The sequence below is a fragment of the Bos mutus genome, chromosome 7 (genome assembly GCF_027580195.1).
Source record: "Bos mutus isolate GX-2022 chromosome 7, NWIPB_WYAK_1.1, whole genome shotgun sequence".
Taxonomy (NCBI): Eukaryota; Metazoa; Chordata; class Mammalia; order Artiodactyla; family Bovidae; genus Bos; species Bos mutus.
Window position 1 is genome coordinate 21,704,882 of NC_091623.1, and position 25,044 is coordinate 21,729,925.

At 36.0% G+C, this 25,044-nt stretch overlaps 1 protein-coding gene across 1 annotated transcript in view; it reads left to right on the forward strand.

Annotated features, from left to right (window-relative positions):
• The window catches only part of ADGRV1 (adhesion G protein-coupled receptor V1), a 542,489-nt gene that overhangs the window by 350,629 nt on the left and 166,816 nt on the right, over nt 1-25,044 (forward strand). The window contains 2 exon segments of the mRNA XM_070373127.1: nt 3,794-3,910; nt 13,050-13,228. Of these exon segments, the coding sequence (XP_070229228.1) occupies nt 3,794-3,910; nt 13,050-13,228 (296 nt within the window).

Consider the following 25,044-nt stretch of genomic DNA (forward strand, 5'->3'; position numbering starts at 1 on the left):
ACACTAAACTAGAATTTCAGGACTTTGAGATAGGACTCCTGCTTGATGTTGAATAGCTTGGGGAGCAGCAGCATGATGTTCTAGAAAGAACACTGGTTTTACAAATCAGAACACCAGGATTTGAGTCCCACTTTAATGTTTGTTCAGTGACCCTTAAACAAGTTAGTTCTCCTATCAGATCCTCTGTCATCATTTACTAAATTGAGATGGAAACAATAATGACTTCACAGCATTAGTATGTGACATGCATGCACGTGTGCTCACACACATGCAAACCAAGAGAAAATATGTAGCACCTCAATTTACACTGTTTTCTGGCATCATATTCTTCATCTTGCATAGATAGTATAGTGCTTTGTAGATGGTAGGCACTCCAACACTTGCTTACCGAATGAATCAACACCTGATTGATGGAGAACCATTGAAAAAATTATTGTTTCCTCCTATGGTGTTCAGCTTAGTGTATCCAGAGAACTAATTAATAATATCCCTTTTTCCTGGACATCTCTATGTGTTTGAGTAAAAAAACAGTGGTAAACTTCCTGTCTCTTAGGTTATGTGTCTTAAGGATATGTGAGCCAAATATGCTAGATTTTATTTTACTTTCATTAATTTGTATTTTAATTCATTTTAATTTAGTTGTAGATAGGCCCAGTATTGTGTAATTGCTGGTTCTCCAAGTATTCTTAGTTCATCCCTGTTTTTGTACTGTTTATTAAGAGCTCAGCCTTCTCTTGCTTATCAATCTATCAATCTTTTCCCATTAAGAGAAAAAGCATTTCTCTTAGAGAACATTCTGGAAGAACATTCATAGTTTACACAATAGGTTTGTAACTAGTCTTATGATTTAGAAAAAATTACAACATAATAAAACATGAAGAAGTATCTTAAGAATGAGATTTTAGGTGTTAATTAAAATTGGATTTTGAAAGTAAATACAGTTTTAAACAATGACTTGCACTGGTTTGTTTCAAAGAAATAAACATTGAGAAGAATAAGAATCATTTAAATTAGTGTACCACTTAGAAATAGTTTCATAGAATGCATAAAACTAAGCATATTCAATTATAGTTTGGAAAATGAAAAGTGAAAATGTTAGTCTCTCAGTCATGTCTGACTCTTTGCAGCCCGTGGACTGTAGCCCGCCGGGGTCCTCTGTCCGTGGAATTCTCCAGGCAAGAATACTGGAGTAGGTAGCCATTCTCTTCTCCAGGGAATCTTCCCGACCCAGAGATCAAATCCAGGTCTTCTGCATTACAGGCAGATTGTTTACCTTCTGAGCCACCAGGGAAGCCCTACAGTTTCAATTAGGCTGGTTTGTTTTGTTGTTCTACCTAACAAACTATTCAGGTTGATTGGAACAAAAATACAGAGTAAATTCAACACAGTCTATACTATAGAATCTGAATGAGAGGTTTATAAGTACTCTTATAAAGACTTTATGAAAAGATGCCACTCTGTAAAAAGGAAAACATACAATTTTGAAATTATTATTTTGGGGGGGGCTGAATCTCATAGCTCTGTGTCTCTTGAATCTTTTGAGGCACAGTTTCTGGTGTTTATTGTTCATTAGTGTTTTGATGAGAGTGTTAAGAGAATGGACTTCCCTGATAGCTCAGCTGGTAAAGAATCCGCCTGCAATGCAGGAGACCCTGGTTTGATCCTGGGTTGAGAAGATCTGCTGAAGAAGGAATAGGCTACCCACTCCAGTATTCTTGGCCTTCCCTGTGGCTCAGCTGGTAAAGAAACCATTTGTACAATTTAGGAAGGTTAAATTTATGACAAATTACAACTCAGAACTTAGAAGCTAAAAGTCTAGGAAAATCTGAGTATGTTTTTAAGGTAAGCCCTAATTAAATCAAAAGCTATTTGTGATATGTTCTGGAAAGGGAATTTGTTGACTTTGTTTATTCAGGGAACTCATTTATACCAGATTGTTAGGAAATAATGCTACATTCATTCTGAGTGTCTGCTTTTATTTTATTGTGAGCAACGTATACTCCCAACCTAGAACTAAATAAACAAAAAAATGAAATAGGAATACTTCTCATTTGAAAAAGAATACTGGAATTTTGAAGTAGAAACGGACTTTACAGTTAATTTTTTCTAACCTCCTCCTTATTACTGATGAGGGAATTAGTCCCCAAAGGGTAAACTGACTTGTTGAGTGTCCATAGCTTGAAAAAGGAAAAAAAAAAGCAGGATTCTTTTTCTCCTATACTTGGTACAGGAAGTACTCAATAAATAATTCCAAAGAGGGAAGAGTCAGCATGGCATGAGATACATATGATTGTAAGTTTATGAATTAGCATTTTGGTTCTCCTGTAATTGGCTGAGGAGACTGGTTATGGTTAGTCTTTCCCTGTGAGATAGTGGTGCTGGAAGCATGTGAAGTCTCGTCCCAGATCCTGTCATTCGCCGCAGTGATGCCATCCTGGGAAAACTTGAGGGCAGAAATTTTTGAGAAAATTTAATGTGCACATGTTTGGGACAAGTAGATGGGGAGGGGCAATAGAAACAATACTCTGATTTGATTTTGAGCAAATTATTCTTTTTTTTTTTAATCCAAGAAGCACTAGTGATATTTGTATTTCCTTTTTAGAAGCTGTGCTATTTTGAGACATAAGTCAGTTTTCTCCTTTCAACACCCCTCTATCATTTTGGAATCTATCTTTCTTTCTTTCTTTCAACAATCATTTATTGAACATTTCAGGCATGTTTCAGGCATAGTGGTAGCTTATAAAAATATTAAGTCAAGAAGACTTGGTCTCTGAACTAAAGAGGGAGGGAATTTATTCCTTGCAATGTTACAGTATGTTATTATTGCTGTAAAGTTTCCCTTGCTGTGTGTACTTTCCATTATAAAATTTAACACAGTAGTCATATAATAGAGAAAATACAAAATAATAGAAATCACAGGAGTGTTTCACTTGGTTTATTTATCCATTTATTCAACAAGTACTTATTGAGTACCTCCAATAAAAGATTTACCTACTATGTTCCAGATACTGGGCTATGTGAGTTGGGTACAACAGTGAGTAAAACATTCAGTGATTCTGCCTTTACAGGGATTACATTCTAATAAGTGAGACTAAAAATGACCAAGAAACATAAGAAATAAATTACAGAACGTGTTAGAAAGTGGCAAGTGCTATTAAAAAAAAAAAGTCAGATGATCACGTGAGTGCGAAATAAACAAGAAAAGGGGATGTAATTTTCAATAGTGTAGTCAAGAGAGATCTTATTGTGAAGGATACTTCTGAACAGACTTGAAGGCAGTTGAAATAAAAATCCAAGAATTAGGGTAACTGTAGGGTTTGAAATTTAAAATTTATTTTAAGTCTATTTTGTTACATGAATTACTTCCTAATGAGATGATGCAGATGATAATAAACTTAGAAATTTTGCCTCTCTTTTTTTTTTCTCTCCTATGAGGTTTGACTTATGTAAAGAATGGTACTTCCACTCTATTTTCTCATTTGTACTTAAGTAAATATATTTCATATGATTTTTGTCCATCCATGATAAGAACAAAATTTACTCTATGAGAATTTCCAATGACAGTCCAAAACAGCATGTAGCATAATTTCATATCATTAATTTTTTTCTTAGACACACAAAAACCCATGTATTTTTGTTTTAGGATGACTTAGTCTTCTCAGTTTGGGCAACAAATCAACTTATTTTCCCTTTGAGTCATTGAATCATTGATTCGAATAAGAAAATTGGTTTTTAAAAATATTCTTGATTGACTTTAACATGATTTAAAAATAAAGGTATTTGTTTCTTACAGATTGTATTTCTGGCGTCTGCATATGCAAGTCCCCGACTCACAGAGGAGAGCTGTTCAGCCATTGCCGCAGTCACACATTACCTGTATCTGTGCCAGTTTAGCTGGATGCTCATCCAGGTTGGTACCTCATTTCCTCCTTCTACCCCATGCAACTTTCCAGGGCGTCTGGAGGGAGTGGCCTTTATATCTGATATTCTTTATACTGAAATGGAAGTAATTCCATATGTCCATCACTGCATTCCCAGGAGATCAGTGTAAGAAAACCCTTCCAAACTGTACAGCATTAGAAAGCATAGTGAATCTGAGGAAGTGGGAAGAGATCTAGTAGAGTTTTGTAAGTGACTGGTAGGAGATGAGGCTTGTGATGTGGGTCCTATAAGACATAGTAAGAAACTTTAATTTTTTTTCCTAGGGGAAGTCAATGGAATTATTTTTAAGCAAAAGAGTGACATGATGAGATTTGGATTTTAGAAAAACTCCCTGTTGTAGTGAATTGAGCTCAGGAAAGAGTTGATACAGGAACCATTTAAGCAGCTTTAGCTGGATTCTGGGGAAAGAACATAGTGGTGTGAACCAGAGAGGAATAGAAGGGACAAAGCGGAGTGAACAGCTTCTGAAAATTGGTTTTTAAAGTAGGACTTCAGGATTAGAGATTTATTATTAGTAGTGCAGAAGGTTGCTTACCCAAGTTTCCAGTGTGAGTGAATGGATGGATAGCGGTGCCTTGAACTGAAATAATGATTGCTGGAGATTGGCAAAAGATGGTGAGTTTTGTTTTTTTTTTTTTTAAAGACAAGCTGAGTGTAAAGTTCTTGTGAGTTCTCCAGTGGAGACTCTGAGAGAAGTGGAATGGTAAATTCCAGAACAGAGGTACATGCTAGAGAAATACACTAGATGACTTTTGGCTTAGAGTTGGAAAATGGAGCCATTGCTTTAGAAGAGATCACTTTGGGAGAGTACAGAGTAAGACCAAGAGAGACCCAGCATACTCTCCTGAGGAACTGGGAAGTGTTGAGGAGAGATTTGAATACTCCTTTTCTGACTCAAACTCCAGATTCTACTGCCCAGTGCTGATTTGCTTGATAAAGAGGCTAATGTGAGAACTGGATCCACTTAAGCACTATTAATGTCACTAGTTCAATAGGTCAACTAAAATATGCTTCCTTTGAAAATGATTTCTACATGGTCGTAACGTTCAGTCTTTCATGAGAAATAGTCTCCTATGTGTTTCTGAGTATGCTTGTGAACTTTTTTATGTAAACAGATGCGTTCAGGCCCTTGCATATTCTTTTTTCTTGTTTAATAAGGAGAATGTAGGATTTCTACCATCTGGCAATTTTGGAGGAAAGTGAGGAGATACTATTAAGAGAGAACACTGTACAGACTCAAGGCAGGGACCTTTTCCCAGGTATGATACTATAGTTAGTTCTGAAGGAGAATGGAGAAGGAAATGGCAACCCACTCCAGTTTTCTTGCCTCGAAAATCCCATGGATGGAGGAGCCTGCCGTGGGGTCACAAAGAGTCGGACATGACTGAGCGACTTCACTTCACTTTTGAAGGAGAAGAAAACAGAACTGTTTGGTTAATAGAACTAGTTGGAACAATTAGAGACCTGCATCTGGGTTTGAATTCTGGCTCCGTCATTACCTTTGTAACCTTAATCAAGTTATTGACTCTCGCCAAGTTTTGTTTCCAAATCTGCCTTATGGGGACAGTAATTCCTACCTCATAGAATTATTGTTTTATAACTCTTTGAGAAGTCCTAATTATGGAAGGTTTATGGTGTTCTCCAACCTCCCACCAAACAATTAAAAAGCAAAGCTAAACTGTACAGCATAAAACAAATACTTGCTGAAATTAAAGTCGCATTTGCAAGATTCTCTGATCCTCTTTAGCCGTTTATCTGATTTGAACTTTTTATGTGCATCCCGAGGTCCTTAGAGGTTTGCTGAAGGCCTCTGTCCATGTCCCTGACCTATTCAGTTTTTGATGAATGACCTGAATGAAGACACAGAAAGCTGTTTTATTAGGTATACAGATGATACAGAGCTCAAAAGCTAGCTAAAATATAAGCTGCCTGTGCTAAGAGTACAGGTAGAACAAATATGGTGAAACTGTACTGTGACAGCTTGAAAATGAGAGTGAAAGATGTAATCTGATGGGGGTTAATGTAAACACCTTGAAATTTTAATTTAACCCAAACTCAGTAGCAATCAAATGTGTGATCAGATTGCTTAAACCATAGCAACTAGGGTTAACTACAGAAACACAGGCCTGGGTTACATAAATAACACTATGGAGACAGCCGAGGGAGCCATGTTTACACTGTAATCTACAACAGCTTGGCACCCTGTAGCTACTTCCAGCAAGAACATTAACCAGCCAATGAGAAGCTGAAAGACAGTCCTATAATAAACTTGGAGGCAGCTGGAGATAACTAACCTGGAAAAAACTTACGGAGATGGGCTGGCTGTCGACAAATTACTGGGAGGGCTGCTATAGCACAGAAAAGAATGGACTATATAACTTCCTTTGGAAGAGCCAGAAGAAATGGGTCAAAAATTAGGGAAGCAAATTTTGATTCACGTCAAGAACTTTTATAGCCAATAAAAATTTCAAAGTTGAAAAAGCTGGGTCTGAAAGTAGAGAGCATCTGCTCGATGAAATATATTCAAACGGGGAAATGACCGACTTTCAGATAATGTTTTAGGTGGATCTCCTGCTTTAGGGGAGTGTTAATAGGATCACATATAAATTCTCACCCAGTTTAATAGAGATTAGTATATTCTATATGTCTTCGAGTTTTGAGTAAATATGATTGTGGCTGATGCATATTTAACAAGCTAATTACATTTCTGTATGCCTGATGGCTTAGGAAAACTATTTAAAGTACCAGCGAAGTTTAATGTGTTTTAGGTGGTATACCGCACATTTTTCATGGTCTGTGGTATGACCACAAGGGAAAAATTCAGTAACTTCTCATTCTAGGTAGGTTACCTCTAATGAGTTACTTTGTGGTCAAAGGTTGTCGCTTTACTAACCTGTATTTTCCCGTTTATAAAATACTGTCTGCTAAAAATCTTATTAAAGCTAAATTTTTTTAAAAAATTACATAAAAGATTAGACTACTGTTAATCCAGTCTTATTAGTTGAATAAAGTTGAAATAGCTGAAAGAATGTTAACATTTTAATAATTCTACTTCATATAGCAATATAGAGAATTTGATATATGTATGTGTGTGTATAGCTTATAATGATAAAAGGTTAATGACTAACTTAATCATTGGGCTCAGCATGTAAGGACTATTTATTTTCATCTGCATTATATCTGCAATCAGAATAAATGGATTTAAATGAATTTATCTTGGAGAGTTGCTTTACTTTTATATCATACTTTAAGTACATTATAGTAACATCGAATTCTGTTTTAGAGTAAAGAACAGTTTTGTAGTTGAACATGTTACGTAACTTCTCCGAGCCTAGATTTTCTTAGCGAATGACTAGATTTGTAGATTTATAGTAACGGTACCTGTCTTTGAGGACTGTGGAAAAACAGAATGAATGAATACCTGGAGAGAGCTTGGAGCAGTAGTTCCTGGGATGGACTGCTCACTCCGTATGTGTTGATTTACCATATTAATGGCTAGGAAAATACATGGGCACATGTTGAATACTCTTTTTCCAATATAATTCACATCTTTGTTTTGCAAAAGAGAATTAGCTTGATACAGGGGAAAGAGAAGGCTGACAGAATGAGGCAGACACTAGCTGCAAAGCTGAACAAACTGATAACCTCTAACCTCTTTACTGAAGGGCACACGTGGTGTGTAGCCGGCTCCAGAGCTGGTGACCTTGACTGTTTCTTTAGTTTTCCCCTTTCCTGACTTTTTCTTTAAGCTCCCCTCTTCTCTGGAAGGGAAATCATATTGTGCATGATGGGAATAGAGTAACAAATTATTTTGCTTATTTTTTTAGAGGTATACAACTCACAAATTCCCTCTTTGCCTGTGGAAATTGAGTTATCCTTCTGTTTGCTGTTTATGTAAGATCACTCTGAAATTATTGAAACACTTTCCCACGTCCTTCGACCAGCCGAGTTTTGTCTATTTCTCCTTCTTTCATATGCCTTCCACCCTCTGCTCTACCCTCACCCTACTCCTGAAGGTAAACACTGTTAATTGTTTCTTGTGTATGCCTCCAGATATATTCCACAAATACATAAATATTTGTAAACATATAAAGAAGCACATATGTGTGTTTGTGTGTATAGTCTATATATGTTTGTATACTATATATATATATGTATATATATATATATATTCTTTTCTATACTATAATATGGTTATTCCATAATTTATTTTTCTGATCTCCTAGTGATGAAGTTCTGGTTATTTTCAGTTACTTTATAAACAAGGTTTCCTTGAACATCCTTGGACTCTGAATATTTATTTACTTATAGAATATCCATGGAATAAATTCCTAGAACTAATGTCTTTGCTCTTAACATCTACGTGAAACATGTTACCAGATGGGTGGCCAGACCATGAGTTAATCTATGCAGGAAATAAATCACAAGTAAATTATTTGAGATATAAATATATAATATAGGTAAGTAGAAACTTAATTTTGCCTGTGTATTCATTTGGCCCAGTGTTAGGATCATTTCCTATCACCAAGTTAAATTGTATAAAAAAATGCTTCAGTTAATATCCACGCCTGGATTGTCCTTACAATCTCTTCATTTATGCCGAGGGACACAGCTTAATCAAAAATATAATGTGTTATTTTGAAACTAAAGCTTACTTGAAGAACATATTTTTAAATAGTAGAATAAAGTTAGAAATCATTTCACAGTTGTGCTTCAGCATTCACCTCTTGTACTTTAATTTCTCTGTAAAATCAGGTTATGAAGAACCAAATGTACATAGATTTATTCCTTGGTAGAAAGACTACTTAGTGCCAGAACATAACAACAGGAAGGGAAAAGCTAATATTAGCTGTGTTTTTCCTTCATCATTGATTTAATTTGAGGGAACATCAAAGGTATTAAGGGCAACAGGCTGGTAATTATCAAGATAAAATGACATACCCAGGAAATACTGAATTCTCCAATCTTCACAAAGCCTTGTAAAAATTGTTAAAAGGAAGCATAACTGGAACAAGGACACGTGATAACATTTCTCAGATTCTCCTCTGAAAAGAATGACTAAGAACCTATGGTAATAACAAAATTAATAGCATCTATGATCTGTGACAAAACTTGAGGTTATATATCAGTGCAAGGTTTCTGGTGACACAATTAATCAAATATTAAACAACAGGCTGACCCTTCTCATTAGGAGTTCAAGTCAGTCCTACAGTTCTTTCTGGGAAGGTAGCATATAAATGAGTAAACTCAATAACTCAACCAAATTATGACGTTTTTACTGAATTCAGTGATAATTGTTAAATATTGAAGTTGTGTACATCTTCATTTGTTTTATGCTTCTCAATAAAAATTGTATGCAAAGCATTTTACTAGGTACTACAAGGTATACACCAATTAATCTTCCATGGCTCATGGGTATGTTTCAGCCATTTCTATTCTGAATGTCCTTTGTAAATTCTCATTTAGTTTTGGCAAATGAGAGAGTGGGTTATCTCCAAGCTTGAACAAGGAGTATGCATCTCCACTAACACATACAGCTGGGCGGGGAGGAATGAAGACAAAATGTAAGCCTTGTGTAAATAACAAATCATCAGTATTTGTATGACTTTCTATGGAAATACATCTTAACCTTAGTCTTCACAAGATGCTTTGCTCTATAGCTAATGCAAATATGAAAAAGTTATGCTTTTCTCTAACCACCTCAGCTTCCTTATCTCTAAATAAGATGTCCTGAAGTGGTCCGTAAGATGGTTCTAACAAAATATTTAAAACTAGAGCTAGAAATGTAATTGGAGACCTAGATACTGACATTGCAATTCACAGTTAGTCTTTAGCAGGAAATAGGTATGTGTGGTAAGCTGTTCTCAGTCAGTATGAAGCATGTTGGTGAGAATAACACCTTTAACTTATATTGAATTTTCATAACTTTTTTGTTCTAACATTGGTTAAACATAGATACTGGGGCACATATGCTGTATATCTGTCAACATAAAAATATCATGCAAAGATAATGGTCTCTTGATACTCTTTCAAATACAAAGGAGGAGCCATGATTACAAGGAAAGGAATATATCTCAAACATTCCCTTCCCACCTTATTGTGGAGAATGGAAGTAACTGGAACTTTTAACACAAATGCTCCAGAAGAGCGACATGTATCTCAAATTTTTAGAACAATGAAGGAACCTAAATTTAAGCAAACATTCAAATCATAAAAGGGCGAGTAAGCATATAGGCTAGCTCATTGAACCCATGCTCTGTATCATTGGACCTCAGGGAGCTGTGAGCAGGAACGGAAGGCATTGTCCATTCTTCTCTACACTTTATCTCTTCACTGTGCTTTTTGCTACTCTCACCACTAAAGTTCATATGTTTTCTTTATTTTTTTTTAAGTCAGCCAGCCTAGACTCTCACAAAATTTCAGGGCTTTCAATGCCAGATAAGTGGTCCAGCCTGGGTCAGGCTTCTCCAGATCCACAGCTTTGGCAGAAGGGCAGGGTCGTGAGCATACATTGCGTGTGTTGGCGGCCGGTGGGAGGATGTGAGGAGAGAGACAGGGTTCAGAGAGAGAGGGCTGATGACCTGGGCACACTTTCCAGAACGTACCTCCCATACATACTATACTAAAATATTTAAAATTCAAGGAAAACTTAGAGTGAGTTAGTCAAAACAACTCTTAGATTTAGACCATGTACTATGTCCCAGAATAATTAAATGTTGTTTCATAACATAACGTTTCCACTCTTTAACCACAATAAATAAAAAGTCATACAATGGTAAATACTGTCCTTTGAGTAGACTTTAATGATTGGATTCTTTAAAGAAAGAAAGATACTTTTTTTTTTTTTTAATTGACAAAAGCTCATGACATTCGGAGCTGGATTTGCTTAACTGAGTATTCAAGAATTCAACAACACTGTTCCTTGAGCTCTTTGGAGCAGAAGCATTGCGTGTATAAATCTGACAACGCAACTACATTTGTCTCAGTCTTATCTGAGGTAAAGGTCAGACAGCTGCTGAAAGGTTCAATGATTCTAACTGATGGACTAATGTTCATCTGTGTAAAAGTGGACATTTTGGAAATGCCCTAATCTTTATCATGATGAATCAACTTAAAAGTCATTTACCAGTCTGTACTCTCCTGATTCTTCTGCCAACTGTACCACCGAATAACCCTGTTATAAGAATATATACAATTCTATTTAAAATAAATGGCCCATACTTTTATTTTGGGGATGGGTTAGTCATCCTTACTTGGCATGAATTTTCTTGCTTTAAACAGACAGTATCGACCACTCTAGCATCAGACACTTGGTCCAGTCCCGCCTGTTTGGGTCATGTCCCTTCACTAAGGACTTCCTTCATAGCTCAGTTGGTAAAGAAATCTGCCTGTAATGCAGGAGACCCGTGTTTGATTCCTGGGTCGGGAAGATCCTCTGGAGAAGGAAATGGCAACCCATGCCAGTTCTTGGCTGGAGAATCCCATGGACAGATGAGCCTAGCAGGCTACACACGACTTAGGGAGTAAACCAGCACCACCTAACTAATAATAGAAAGGAGGTAAAAAGCCTCTTGGACCATTAAAAAAAAAAAAAAAAAAAACTCAGAACAAATTTACATAAGCAACAACTCAAAACAGGCTTCATACTTACAGATACAAACAGATGTACACAAAGATACGGAGTGCTGACAGGAAATAAAATTCAGACACAAAAATCTGCAAGTAACCAAACATTTTTATCCTTTCCTGCTTTAGGCCAATCAATACTAATCCCCCAAGGCTAATTTGGTCCAGATAGACTCTTACTTGGAAGCCTCAGTAAAACATCTGAAAACCTTCCCAGGAACATTAGGCATGATGTTTTTCACATAGCAGAGTTTCCATTGTATCACTGCGTACTTTGGGTCTTTAACTATTTATCTTTTGTCTTTCACACCGTCTGACATCTTAATGGGAGAGTTAAGTGAGGCGATCACATTTTCCAGCGATGACTATGTGCTTAGCACTTTGTATATAGTGTCTTATGTAATCTTTATAACTTTGTTGTATGCATAAAGAAACTGAGGCACTGGGATTGGTGTCACTTGCCCAAGCTATTCCTGTAACATATAAAAATCTATATATACGATTAATCTGTACTCACAAACTCTCTGCCATATGAAGTTGAGGAAGGGGATTTAGCTAGTGGATAAGTGTCATTGTGTGAAATATGTGTGATATGACTTTCAGGGTTGTTTCTGTAATAAATGATAATTAAACATAAGTACTCTCTTGGAAAAAGAACACTAGAAGGCAGAATATATAAGTTCAAGATTTGACTTCCATACGGGGCTAGGTGTGATTTGGGACCAAGAGTAACATTTGTAGGCCTCAGCTTCCTTCTGTCTGGAAAGGAAGATTCAAGAAGGTAAATACCTCTGTCATCTCTGCTACTGTTATAGTCCCAGTGCCTAGATGGGCCTTTGAAATTTAGTATGCTCTCAGGAATGTTTATCAAGTGAATGAATGAAAAAGAGTATAAATTGAGAAAGAAAAATGGCCATAAAACCTAGCCCATCGCAGAACATTTTTCTCTGTGCAAACATTCTTTGTTTTCTTGTCTGTCTCCCACTGGGGACTGAGACCTGGGGCTGTGATCGCATTTCCCCGTTCCCTGGAACCGTGTCTGATTCTACCACCTGATCAGCTCTCAATAAGTAAAAAATTGTTTAAAAGTCTGGAACAAAGGACCGTTTACTTCATCATCCTCACGAGGCTGTTCACATGGAAAGGAGGTTTGAATATCAGCGTGGGTTTCTTCAAGCACACATTTACAGAACAATGACAGTTGATTATGACTGAGAGTAAATCAAAACAAATGAAGCAAAATATAAAGTAACATAAATACACTAAGCATTTCCTAACGTTTTCAGACTTTGGGGATACCCTGAATTTCTTGTATGGAAAAAAATGAATGTGTGAACTAATTAAAAAATCAAGTCAGAACTTTAATCGTTGAGTAGATCCCGGCCCTTTGTTGGTCAGTAACTCTTCATGTCTAAGCCATGTGAGTGTGTGTCCTGAGCCATCAGACCTGCTCATCTTATGTTCTCTTTTCTTTCCCCTAGTCTGTGAATTTCTGGTACGTGCTGGTGATGAATGATGAACACACAGAAAGGCGCTATCTGCTCTTCCTCCTTCTGAGCTGGGGACTCCCAGCTTTAGTGGTGGTGGTCCTCATAGTTATTTTGAGAGCAGCCTATCATCAGAGCATGCCACAGATCTATGGACTCATCCACGGTGACCTGTAAGTACATCCAGGGAGCGCACACTGCCCCCTCAGCCTCCTCTACTGATAGATGCTGGGAGCCGCTGACTGGGGGTTCTGACTGAAGAAGCACCATGAGGAAAGACCTTTGTCTTCCTGCCACACCATCTACATCTCTCCTTCCTCTAATTCTGTCTTTAAATAAAGAACTGTAGCCTCTTGCTGTTTTCTCAGGTGGGTTGTATATCAAACAGTTCATAGCCATTTATATCGATACCTCACCATAGTCTAGTTTGTTAGATTGTGACAAACCAGAAATACCCAGTGCAGTCAGGGTACTATGAACATTTTGATCAATAATTTAATCAGTCGATAATTTGGAGAGTGGCACATCGTCTAAGGAGTCTGATGCTTTTGGGAGGGGGAGCAGAGTTTGGCAGGTACCATCATCCATAAGGTACCTAAATACAAAAAGACTATGTCTTGGAGTGAATGGAGAGTGGCTGCAAGAGTACATGGGAAGGAGCCATGGTCAGCTAGGTCCTTCTGATAGATTCTTATTAAAGTTCACTGTAGCCTTGAAATCTAACAGATCTTTATACATGCATGTGTATGCATGTCTTAATCCTGAATCTGGTGTCTCACAACTTTGAGGACCACTCAACCCCTTCAAAAAAACCTTTGTGATAATAAAGGTTAATCAACTCCCTTGGTGTAATGAAGATTTAGAGGACAAAGTAACGTTTGTGAATGAGAAAGAATTAGCCTAGTTGCAATCTTCTGAGGACAGTAGTACCTCTCTATCTCACAGGTTATCATGAAGAAAATAATTAGGTAATAGATGTGAAAAATCTTTTAAAATGAAAGTACTATATAAGCAGAAGTTATTTCAATGTTATTTTTGCCTACAATCAGTTATAATCATTCATTATATACTTAATCAATGCTTGTTATCCACGTGTGCAGATACACTTCACACATGGGTAGTCACACACTGATATCCTGCATGCCATTTGACCAAAGGATATTAACTATGTAATACACACATACTTATTGAGATACCGTATATAGTAATTTTGTCATTCTATTTAAATTCAGTAAGATTCCTTCATGCTCATTAATTTGTAGTATTACAACAATTTATTAAAATATAGTAGTCGCTAAGAGTCGGACACGACTGAGCGACTTGACTTTCACTTTTCACTTTCATGCACTGGAGAAGGAAATGGCAACCCGCTCCAGTGTTCTTGCCTGGAGAGTCCCAGGGACAGGGGAGCCTGGTGAGCTGCCGTCTATGGTGTCGCACAGAGTCGGACACGACTGAAGCGACTTAGCAGCAGCAGCAGCAGCAGCAGTATATTCCGTCCATATACAATTCTTAAAGCCTAATCTTCCAGAAAGGAGTAGTTGTGTCTTTTTCCAATTATATTATGACATTTAAAAATTTTTTATTGGAGGGACTTCCCTGGTGGTCCAGTGGCTAAGACTTCATGCTCCCAGTGCAGAGGGTCTGGGTTCAATCCCTGGTCAGGAAAGTAGAGCCCACCTCTCCCAACTAAGAGTTTACATGCTGCAGCTACAGATCCCGTAGGCCACAACTAAGACCCAGCACAGCCAGAGATATAAATAAATGGCTTTAAAATATAAAATTAAATATAGTGGAATATAGTTGATTTGCTATGTTGTATTAGTTTCAGGTGTACAGCCAAGTGAATCAGTTAGGCATATATATATATATATATATCCCCTCTTTTTTTTTATTCTTTTCCTGGATGGAGCATTACAGAGTATTGAGTAGAGTTTCCTGTTCTGTACAGCAGGTTCTTATAGTTATCTGTTTTGTATACAGCACTGTGTATATGTCAGTCCCAGTCTCCCAGTTTATCCCTCCCCTCTCCCACCCCCTTGTGACCGTAAATTTGTTTTCTACATCTGTGATTCTCCTTCTGTTTTAAATAAGTTCCTTATGACCTTTACTACTCCTGACATTAATTTAAATCTTGGACTGCCAGGATTAATTTCAGAAAGTTCTGCATCTTTCTTTGTCAGATACAACGTAACCATGAGACAAGTCCTGGGGGCCCTCAGCCATCTCTTTCATGAGCTCCCTGGTGAAACAGGGTTATTTGGTGGCAGTTTTAGCATCACATGTGGATACACCCAGCCTGGATAAATGGGACCCAATGCAAGTGATGTTAGTAAAAATAAACTATACAAGAAGGTCCAAATCACCTGAGTTTTAAAATATTTGCCTCTGAGGCTTTTGCAGAAAGTTCTTTTTAACCAACTCAGCTATAATAAATGAAATGTAACATATATTAACCTTTTACCCAATCTTAATATTATAGGATTATTGAAACTTTGTTTGGTTAGTATAGGTTATTTAGCTTCTTCATTCACATATAATATTCATGTGAATTTTTCCAGATTTTTGAAAAGTGTGTATTTTTAATATTACTTTAATCTCAATGTAGAAAGAATAATTACTATGTTATTTTTTTAGTATTTATGAAAAATATTTTATGCTTATATAATCATTTAAAAACATGCCTTTCCTCTGGGGATGATAGGATTTGTGGTTGTAAAATAGTAGGACATCTGTTGTGCAATAGTTGTTTGTAATAATAAAACTTCTTCAGTTAAGAATTTTTCCTAAGTAGATCTCTAATGCGTTAATATATTCAAGTTGTTACAATGCTTTTGTCAAATCTTGGAACCAAGATTATGATAATTAGATAAAACCAGGAAGTGATCTCTCTTTTCCTGTTAGCTGAAAAAGTTTACAAGTTTGGTGTTATTTCTTCTTTATTATTTTTGAAGAAGTCACACATGAACCCAGCTAGGCCTCATGTTTTCTTTGCAGGAAGACTTTTAATTACAGATTCATTTTCCTTTAAACATATACAACTATTAATATTTTCTGTATGCAGTTCTTTCTGTGTCAATTTGATATATTGTCTTTTTTTCTAGGAATGTTTCTATTTCATCTACCTATTCAAATTTTTTAGTGTTTGTAGGAATGGATATTTTTTTCATTCTTGATATTAATAATTAATATCTTCTCTCACTTTTTATCTCTTGATCAGTCTCCTGTGAATATTGTTGTTTTTTCCCAAGTTCAACTTTTGACTTTTCATATTCTCAATTGTGCATTTGTTTGCAATTTCATTGCTCATTTCCTTATTTTATTTTTATTTTTAGGTTTCATCTAATTTTTTCTTTTTTTTATTTATTCTATTTATCTTTTTTGCTTTGTTTACTATGTGCTAGGTACTGTGTATTTATTTTATTTATTTAAAATAAATTTCCTCAGCTTTATGGAGATATAGTTCACATATATAATTTTATAAGTTTAAGGTATCCAATGTGATGATTTGATACTCACATCTGTTGTGAATTAATTATCACAATAAGATTGGTTAACACTTCCATCACCTCACATAATTGTTGTGTGTGTGTGTGTGTGTGTGTGTGTGTATGGTAAGAACATTCAAGATTTCTTCTCTTAACAACTTGCAAGTACATAATATATTATTGTTAAATATAGCCACCATGCTATACATTGGATCCCCAGAACTTATTTATAACTAGCAGTTTGTGCCTTTTGACCAACATCTCTCCACTTTTCCCATCCTTGGGTCATAGCAGCCACCATCCTAATCTCTGTTTCTATGAGTTCAACTTTTTAAACATTCCTCATATAAATAAGGTTATATAATATCTATCTTCCTGTGTCTAAATTATTTCACTTAGCATAATGCCCTCAAGATCTATCCGTGTTGTTGCACATGGCAGGATTTCCTTTCTTGTGACTGAATAATATTGTAGTGTATTGTATATATTGCAATATATATCTCACATATTTATCCATTCACTCATAGACAGATTCTTAGGTTGTTTCTATATCTTTGCTACTGTGAATAACACTGCTATGAACATGGGGGTGCAGATATCTCTTCACAATCCTGATTTCATTCCCTCTGTGTGTATACCCAGAGGTGGGATTGGATCTTATAATGGTTCTATTTTTAACTTTTTGAGGAACCTCCATATTGTTTTCTATAGTGATTCTAACAATTTGCATTCCCACCAACAGTTTGTGATCTTTATTATTTCCTTCCTTCTGCTAACTTTGGGTTTCTAGTTCCTTGAGGTTTAAAGTTAGATTGTTTATTTGAGATCTTTCTTTTTTCTTCATGTAAGCTTTTATCACTATAAACTTTATCTTAGAATTGCTTTTGCAGCACCCCTTAAGTTTGGTATATTTTTTCCATTTTTAAGATTTTTTTTTTAATTTCCCTTTTGATTTCTTCTTTCATTCATTGGTTGCTTAGGAGTATATTGTTTAATTTCCACATATCTGTGAATTTTCCAATTTTATTCCTATAGTTGATTTCTAGTTTCATACTATTGTGGTTAGCAAACATACTTGATATGGTTTGAGTATTTTTAAGTCTGTTGACTGATTTTGTGGCCTAACATATGGTCTATCCTGGAGAATGTTCTGTGTGCACTTGAGAAAAGTAGATATTCTACTGCTGTTGGATGGCATGTTCTGTATGCCTTTTAGGTCCGTTTGGTCTAAAGAATAGCTCAAGTCCAACATTCCCTTATTGATTATTTGGCTGGGTGATATATCCATTGTTGAAAGTGGGATGTTGAAGGCCCCTACTATTACTGTATTTTTGTCCACTTCTCCTTTTAGATTGGTTAGTATTTGCTTAGTATATTTGGGTTCTCTGATGTTGGGTACAGATATTTGTGATTATTATATCCTCTTGATTAATTTACCCTTTATCCTTGTATTATGACTGTCTTTATCTCTTGCTATACCTTTTGAGTTAGTCTAGTTGTATGATATAAATATAACTACTCCTATTCACTTTCAGTTTCATTCATTCACTTAAGCCCTTGTGTGTCCATAAAGGGGAAGTGAATCTCTTGTAGGCATCATATATTTGGGTCTTTTAAAAAAAAAATCTATCCGTCATTTTGTGCCTTTATATTGGAGAATTTAATCTATTTACATTTAGAGTAATTATTGATAAGGACTTACTGATTCATCTTACTGTTTTCTGACTATTTTATTGTTCATTTGTTCTTTTCCACTTTTCTTGCTAATCTTCCATTTTGAACTGGTGATTTTCCATAGTGATATGTTTTAATTTCCTTCTCTTTATCCTTTATGAGTCTACTGTAGATTTTTGCCTCATGGTTACCATGAAGCTTACAATAAAATATCTTACTTATATAATGTTAAATTTTATACTAATAACAACTTCATTTATATATAAAAACTGCTTTTACTTCTCCCTTTTACTTTTTGGGGTCACACTTTACATCTCTTTATATTATATATTTATTAACAAATGAATGCAGTATAGTTATTTTTAATATTTCTGTCCTTTAACCTTTTAAATAGAGTTACATGGTCAACACATTGCCTAAGTACTGTATCAGAATATTCTGAATTTGACTGTATGCTTACCTTTACCAGTATGTTGTATATTTTCATGTGAGTAATTAGTGTCCTTTCCTTTCAGCTTGAAGAACTCCTTTCAGCTTTTACTTGTAAAATGAGCCTAGTAATGATGAATTCCTTTGGTCTTTGGTCTTTTCTGACAGCTTTGCCAAGTAGGAGGGTGTTGTTGGTTGGAAGGTTTCTCTTTCAGCATTTTGAATATATTATTCCACTCTCTACTGGGATATCTCTAAGGTCTCTGCTGAGAAATCCACAGATGGCATTATGGAGATTCCCTTGTAGGTTACAAGCTTTTTTCTCTCTGGCTGTTTTTTAAGATTCTTTCTTTGTCTTTGATTTTTGATATTTTTATTATGTGTTTTTTTGGAGAAGGTCTCTATAAGTGTAGTTTGGGGACATCTATTATTTGTCCCCAAATAATATTGTCCCCATGTATTATTTACTCAGAAGTCCAATAAACATCTTTACCAGATGACACGCAGCTATCTTATATTCAGCAAGGTTAAAATTAATCTCTTAAATATGTGCTTTGACCTACAGTCTGTATGAAAAGTCAACCATCTTCCCGGGTTCTCAAGCTGTGAACTTGAGAGTTTTTCTACTTTTTTCCCCCTTACATTTCACATCCTATTAATCACAAATTGTGTCCTCGCCCACCTCTTAAATGTTTTCCTAATCATTTTCATTTCTTATTGCATCACCATCTCTTCAGGTCACCTGTGTCATCTTTGTCTAGTCTGTTGGATTACCTTTTAACTTGTGTTCTTATCTCTAATTTCTTCCTTTTATAACCCATCCACTAAATTTTGGAATATGGAAATGAGTATATAACTCTGATGCTTAAAATTCAAGTTGTTTTTCATCACCTCAAGGTCACGGATGTTAGGTTATCCACAGTTGACTCTGAACTCTTGAACCAGCTTCCTTAGCACCCTTCCCAGCCATCCTTTCTGGTTGCCCTTTGTTACTAAGTCCCTTGATATTTCCCATGGTCTCTTATGCCTGCACCTTTACCTATATCTTATTAATCTCAAATGCTTTCCTTATGTCTGCCCCCCAAATACCTGTTTTTTCCCTCTAAACATCAGCTTAAATATCAGCTGTTTGAAGTATCTATTTTCAAATTAAAGCACTACCTCATATATACTCTTGGTAGAGTCAGAACTTTTCATAAATCCTGTGATTGTACCAATCATACTATATTATGAATATTTGATAAAGTTATCTATGCAAATTGAAATTCAGCCTGGAGGTCAGTGATTAATGCCAGAATATATGTTAAAAACAATAAATTTATGAAGAATGTAAGGTTTAATTTTTCCCTTGATGGAAGTAACTGAACCAGAAAAAAGAAAAGCCTTAACAACTAAGGTAAGTGTATACAAATGTGGATTTAGAGGAAACTTTCATGCTTTCTCTATGCAATAATGTATGTATAATAAAATTTTACACCATAAAATTATTAGCAAAATGTATCTAAAATACTTGCGTGTGTGTTAGTCTCTCAGTCATGTCCAATTCTTTGTGACCCCATAGACTGCAGGCCACTGGGCTCCTCTGTCCATGGAATTCTCCAGGCAAAAATACTGGAGTGGGTTGCCATGCCCTTCTCCAGGGGATCTTCCCAACCAAGAGACCGAACCCAAGTCTCCTACATTGCAGGCAGATTCTTTACCATCCGAGCCTCCTGGGAAACCCTGTTCTAAAATACCTAGAAGTCACCAAATGGTACTAATGTCTCAACATTTTAAATACTGTGTGAGATTTGTTGTGTCTTATAAGGAAAAAGTTTTCTTATACAAATATGATAGATAAAATCTTCTAATTCACCAAGGCTAGTGGATTTACAAGTCTGCACTGGGTGCTGTACTTCATAGACAAAACTACATTTAATATTTTATAGGCTCTTTCAAATCTTTCTCCAAATCATGTTGTGCAATTTAGGTCTAGATTCAAAAATCCACTGCTGCTGCTGTGCAATCTAGACCTAAATTGCACAACATGATTTGGAGAAAGATTTTAAAGAGCCTATAAAATATTAAATTTAGTTTTGTCTATGAAGTAGAACACCCAGTATAGACTTGTTACTGCTTCTTTTGTCACTGAACCAGGTAATCCTATGAATCTATGAAAAATTATACTAAAAGTTAACAAAAGAAGACTTACATACTTTAAAGATTTTTTAAAAGACATTTTCATAACTTCTTGACAATTGTGCTAGAAACTCCTCTAGTTGTTTTTTAACCTTATAATTCAACAGTGCTTAACTAAAGTAAAGCTAAAGTAAATGAAATCTATCCTTGATTGATTTCCATTAGTTACCAGACATAAGTCTATTGAGAATACCCAGAGGTAGTCCCTATTGAGTGGTTTACATTTAGTGTCTTTGGAAGTAGCCACCTATTTTTCTTGGATTAGCTTCTCAGCTGCTTTAGGGAAAGGAAAAAATCTGAAGAAGAATCTCTAGCTTTATCATACCAAGTGCAGAGGAAAGAGAGTATAGCACTGAGTCAGGAGCCAGGATGGAAGCCAAAGGAATATGGGCCTGAGAAATTGTCCCTAAAGACATAATCTGCTATTAATCTGGGGCCACAGTTATGTGACTGTGGAAGGATAGAATGACTGAGAATGAGTGCCAGAGGGGAGGACAGTGAATTAACTTATCTCAATATTCCAGTATTCCTACCTCTGAGCTCTAAGACCCTGACAGATTAATAAATGTCAATAACAGTAAAAGTGGTTTAACAGTGATAGATTGTTTTGTACTTCCCAATCACTTGCATTTTTCTCTTTCTTGCTAAGTTGTATGAATTCAAACCTAAAGAAAAATCAGCAAATTACTTATTGAGTAGCTATTAATATTATGTGCTAAAGCATAACTGAATTCTCTTCTATTTAAGCTATGTATTTGTTTGTGATAAAAAAAAATGCCTGACAATTTAAAAATCGATTACTTTTCTTTTTTAAGTTTTTCAGTATTTTAGTTTCTTAGTATGTTTGGTATGATGTTTTATTTTCAATATTCTTAGCAAATCTTAATTATAACCTATTCTGATTATCCTGCTCCTGAACTGAATTACCTGTTTTATAAATAACGCAATCCTCTGAAAACAATCTAATTTTGCTAGCTATATTAGCAGAAACCTTGTTAACATGGAAGACAAATCTGTATACTCTAAATTAGAACTAAATAGAAGTAATGGTGCTGAATGGGGCGTATGATATTATGTGATATTATGTGAGAGTCTTTATTTTTATTGAAAACAATAGTTGTGAATGTGGGAAGCCTATTTACTTATCATCTTAGAGAAAATTAGAGAAAATCATCTGAGGATTAGAGAAAATTGGTGTAAGTCTATGGAAGAGAGGTGTTGTCAGGATCTCTGCATGGATTTTCTCAAGTGGGTGGTTTATTATTGCACATGGATGTGTGTATACACACAGAGAGAGAAATGCACGGATAGAAATAGCAGCGTTCTACTAGCATTTTTCATTTTTTCATAACTCCAAAATAAATATTGAGTATTTGCTTCCCCACAAGGTCTTAGAATCATGGAACCAAAGGGTTGGAAAATCTCCAGCTTGCCTTAATAAACTTCCAGTCATGTCCTCAAAAGCATATCATGATTCAAGCTCCTGTTCAAAGACTCATTAGCTTCTTGAACTTCTTATTCTAAACATACTCAGTTTATCTGACCTTTTATAGCTGCTGATTTTACAACTCATTCTACCACCCTTACCTCATTCTCTTTGCTCATGTTAGCTTTAGCTCCCCTAACACCAGCTTCAGCTTTTCTGACTATTGCTGCATCTCTGTGAGAAAAATTCCAACTGGTGCTTTGTCTTACATCCCTCATGGCTTAAGTCCCTGGATTCTCTTCTTCACAGAGAAAGGGGCATGTTGATGAAAAGGAAACTTGATAAAGCCTTGAATCCAGTGTGCATCCAATCCTTGAGTAATCTTCACAGCATCACTGACAAATGTTCATTCACCTTATATTTGAACTGTTCTGTGAGAAGGCGTGTATTTCCTCTCAGGGCTTTTCATACAGAGTAGAAATCTTTTAGATTATGGCTCAAAATCTAATTGCCAGACTCACACCAAAAAACCCCTAAACATTTCAATTCAATAATCCTCCTGTTTGTCCCTATTCTTTTGCTTCCAAGCTAAACATTTCTGATTTGTTCAAATATTTCCACATAAAGCATGCTTTTGTGTGTCTTTTCATTATCTTAGTAGCTCTCCTCTATACTTGTTCTATCTATCCATCTATATTAGTCTTCTTCTACATTTTATTTTTGAAAGAATTTTAGACACAGACAAGTTGAAAAAAACTATCAAGTTCACATATACCCTTCACCCAAGGACATATATGTACATACTTATATAACCATAGTACAATGTTCAAAACCAGGAAATTAACTATGAGAAAACACACTTAACTCCACTGCAAACATTCTTCAGATTTCACCAGTTTTCGTCATCTTTGGAGACAAGCGTGTGGCTTTATTAATGTGTGTCCATATACTAACATGATGTATGATATTTATTAGATGGAGCATACCTACTGTTCAAGGAAGACCTCCATCTTGGTCACTGTATTATTTCTTAATGTAGAGTTGGATTCTCTTTATTTTTCATTTAGTATTATTTTATCAGTTCAAGAGTGATGCTGATCTATTGTTTTTTTCCCCCTTTGGACCGCCTTTATTTGGTTTAGGTAATAGTGTCTGTGAATATGTGTCACACATGAAGTAATAATTGCATGCAATCTATCAGACAAGGCTGGCTAAATGTTGTTGACCTCATGAATTCCTGTGGGCGGCTTATCATTTTACTACCTCCAGTTATTCTGAAACTATTATTTCAATTATTTCTATCCTTTTGTTTTGCATCTTTGACATTAGGATTGCAAATAATACAGTCTCTAATATTTATGAAATTCAACTTCTATCAACCTAAGGTAGGATTAGGTTTGTTTTGCTTTCTTTTTTTTTTGGTCATAAATGAGAAAAAAAATGCTTCTAAAACTTGCAATTTTCTATGATATTCTCTCATTTAATTTAGACTGATATAACAGAATACCGTTGACTACTGGTGACTTGGAGAAGGAAATGGCAACCCACTCCAGTATTCTTGCCTGGAGAATCCCATGGACAGACGAGCCTGGTGGGCTAAGTCCATGGGGTCGCAAAGAGTCGGACATGACTGAAGTGACTTAGCACACACTGGTGACTTAAGCAAGACATTTATTTCTCACAGTTCTGGAGGCTGCAGTTCCCCATCAGAGTGCCAACAGGGTCAGGTTCTCGGTGAGGGCCATCTCACTGGTCTTGCCCTCACATGGCCTTCCTTAGTGCATGTGGAGAGAAATTCTGTGTTTCCTCTTTATCTTTATAAGAGCATTAATCCCATCACAAAGCACCACTCTATGACCTAATCTAACAGTAATTATTTCCCAAAGGTGCCACTTCCAAATACATCACATTGGGAGATAGAGTTTCAACATACGAATTTGGGGGAAGGAGAGACACAAGCATTCAGTCTAAAGCTGGTCTTTTATAGTTTATCTAAATGTAAGTACAACCTGAAGTGAAAGATTAAGTATCTGTTTAGTTCCAGGAACTCCTTTTAGGGAAGATCACAAGTTGTGAAAAATAATAGAACATTAACTTCATCTATGTTGAAAGATGAAGAAATGTTTTCTTCTATATTCAGAAGCAATTAGATTTATTCTAATATTATTCTCAGAGTTCAGTTCTGTTCAGTTCAGTTGCTCAGTCATGTCCGACTCTTTGCAACCCCATGGGCTGCAGCACGCCAGGCCTCCCTGTCCATCACCAACTCCCGGAGTTTACCCAGACTCATGTCCATTGAGTTGGTGATGCCATCTAACCATCTCATCCCCTGTCATCCCCTTCTCCTCTTGCCTTCAATCTTTCCCAACATCAGGGTCTTTTCCAGTGAGTCATCTCTTCACATCAGGTGGCCAAAGTATGGGAGTTTCAGCTTCCACATCAGTCCTTCCAATGAACATTCAGGACTGATCTCCTTTAGGATGGACTGGTTGGATCTCCTTGCAGTCCAAGGGACTCTCAAGAGTCTTCTCCAACACCACAGTTCAAAAACATCAATTCTTCGGCGCTCAGCTTTCTTTATAGTCCAGCTCTCACATCCATACACGACCACAGGAAAAACTACAGCCTTGACTAGACGGACCTTTGTTGGCAAAGTAATGTCTCTGCTTTTTAATATGCTGTCTAGCTTGGTCATAACTTTTCTTCTAAGGAGTAAGCGTCTTTTTGTTTCATGGCTGCAGTCACCATCTGCAGTGATTTTGGAGCCCAGAAAAATAAAGTCAGCCACTGTTTC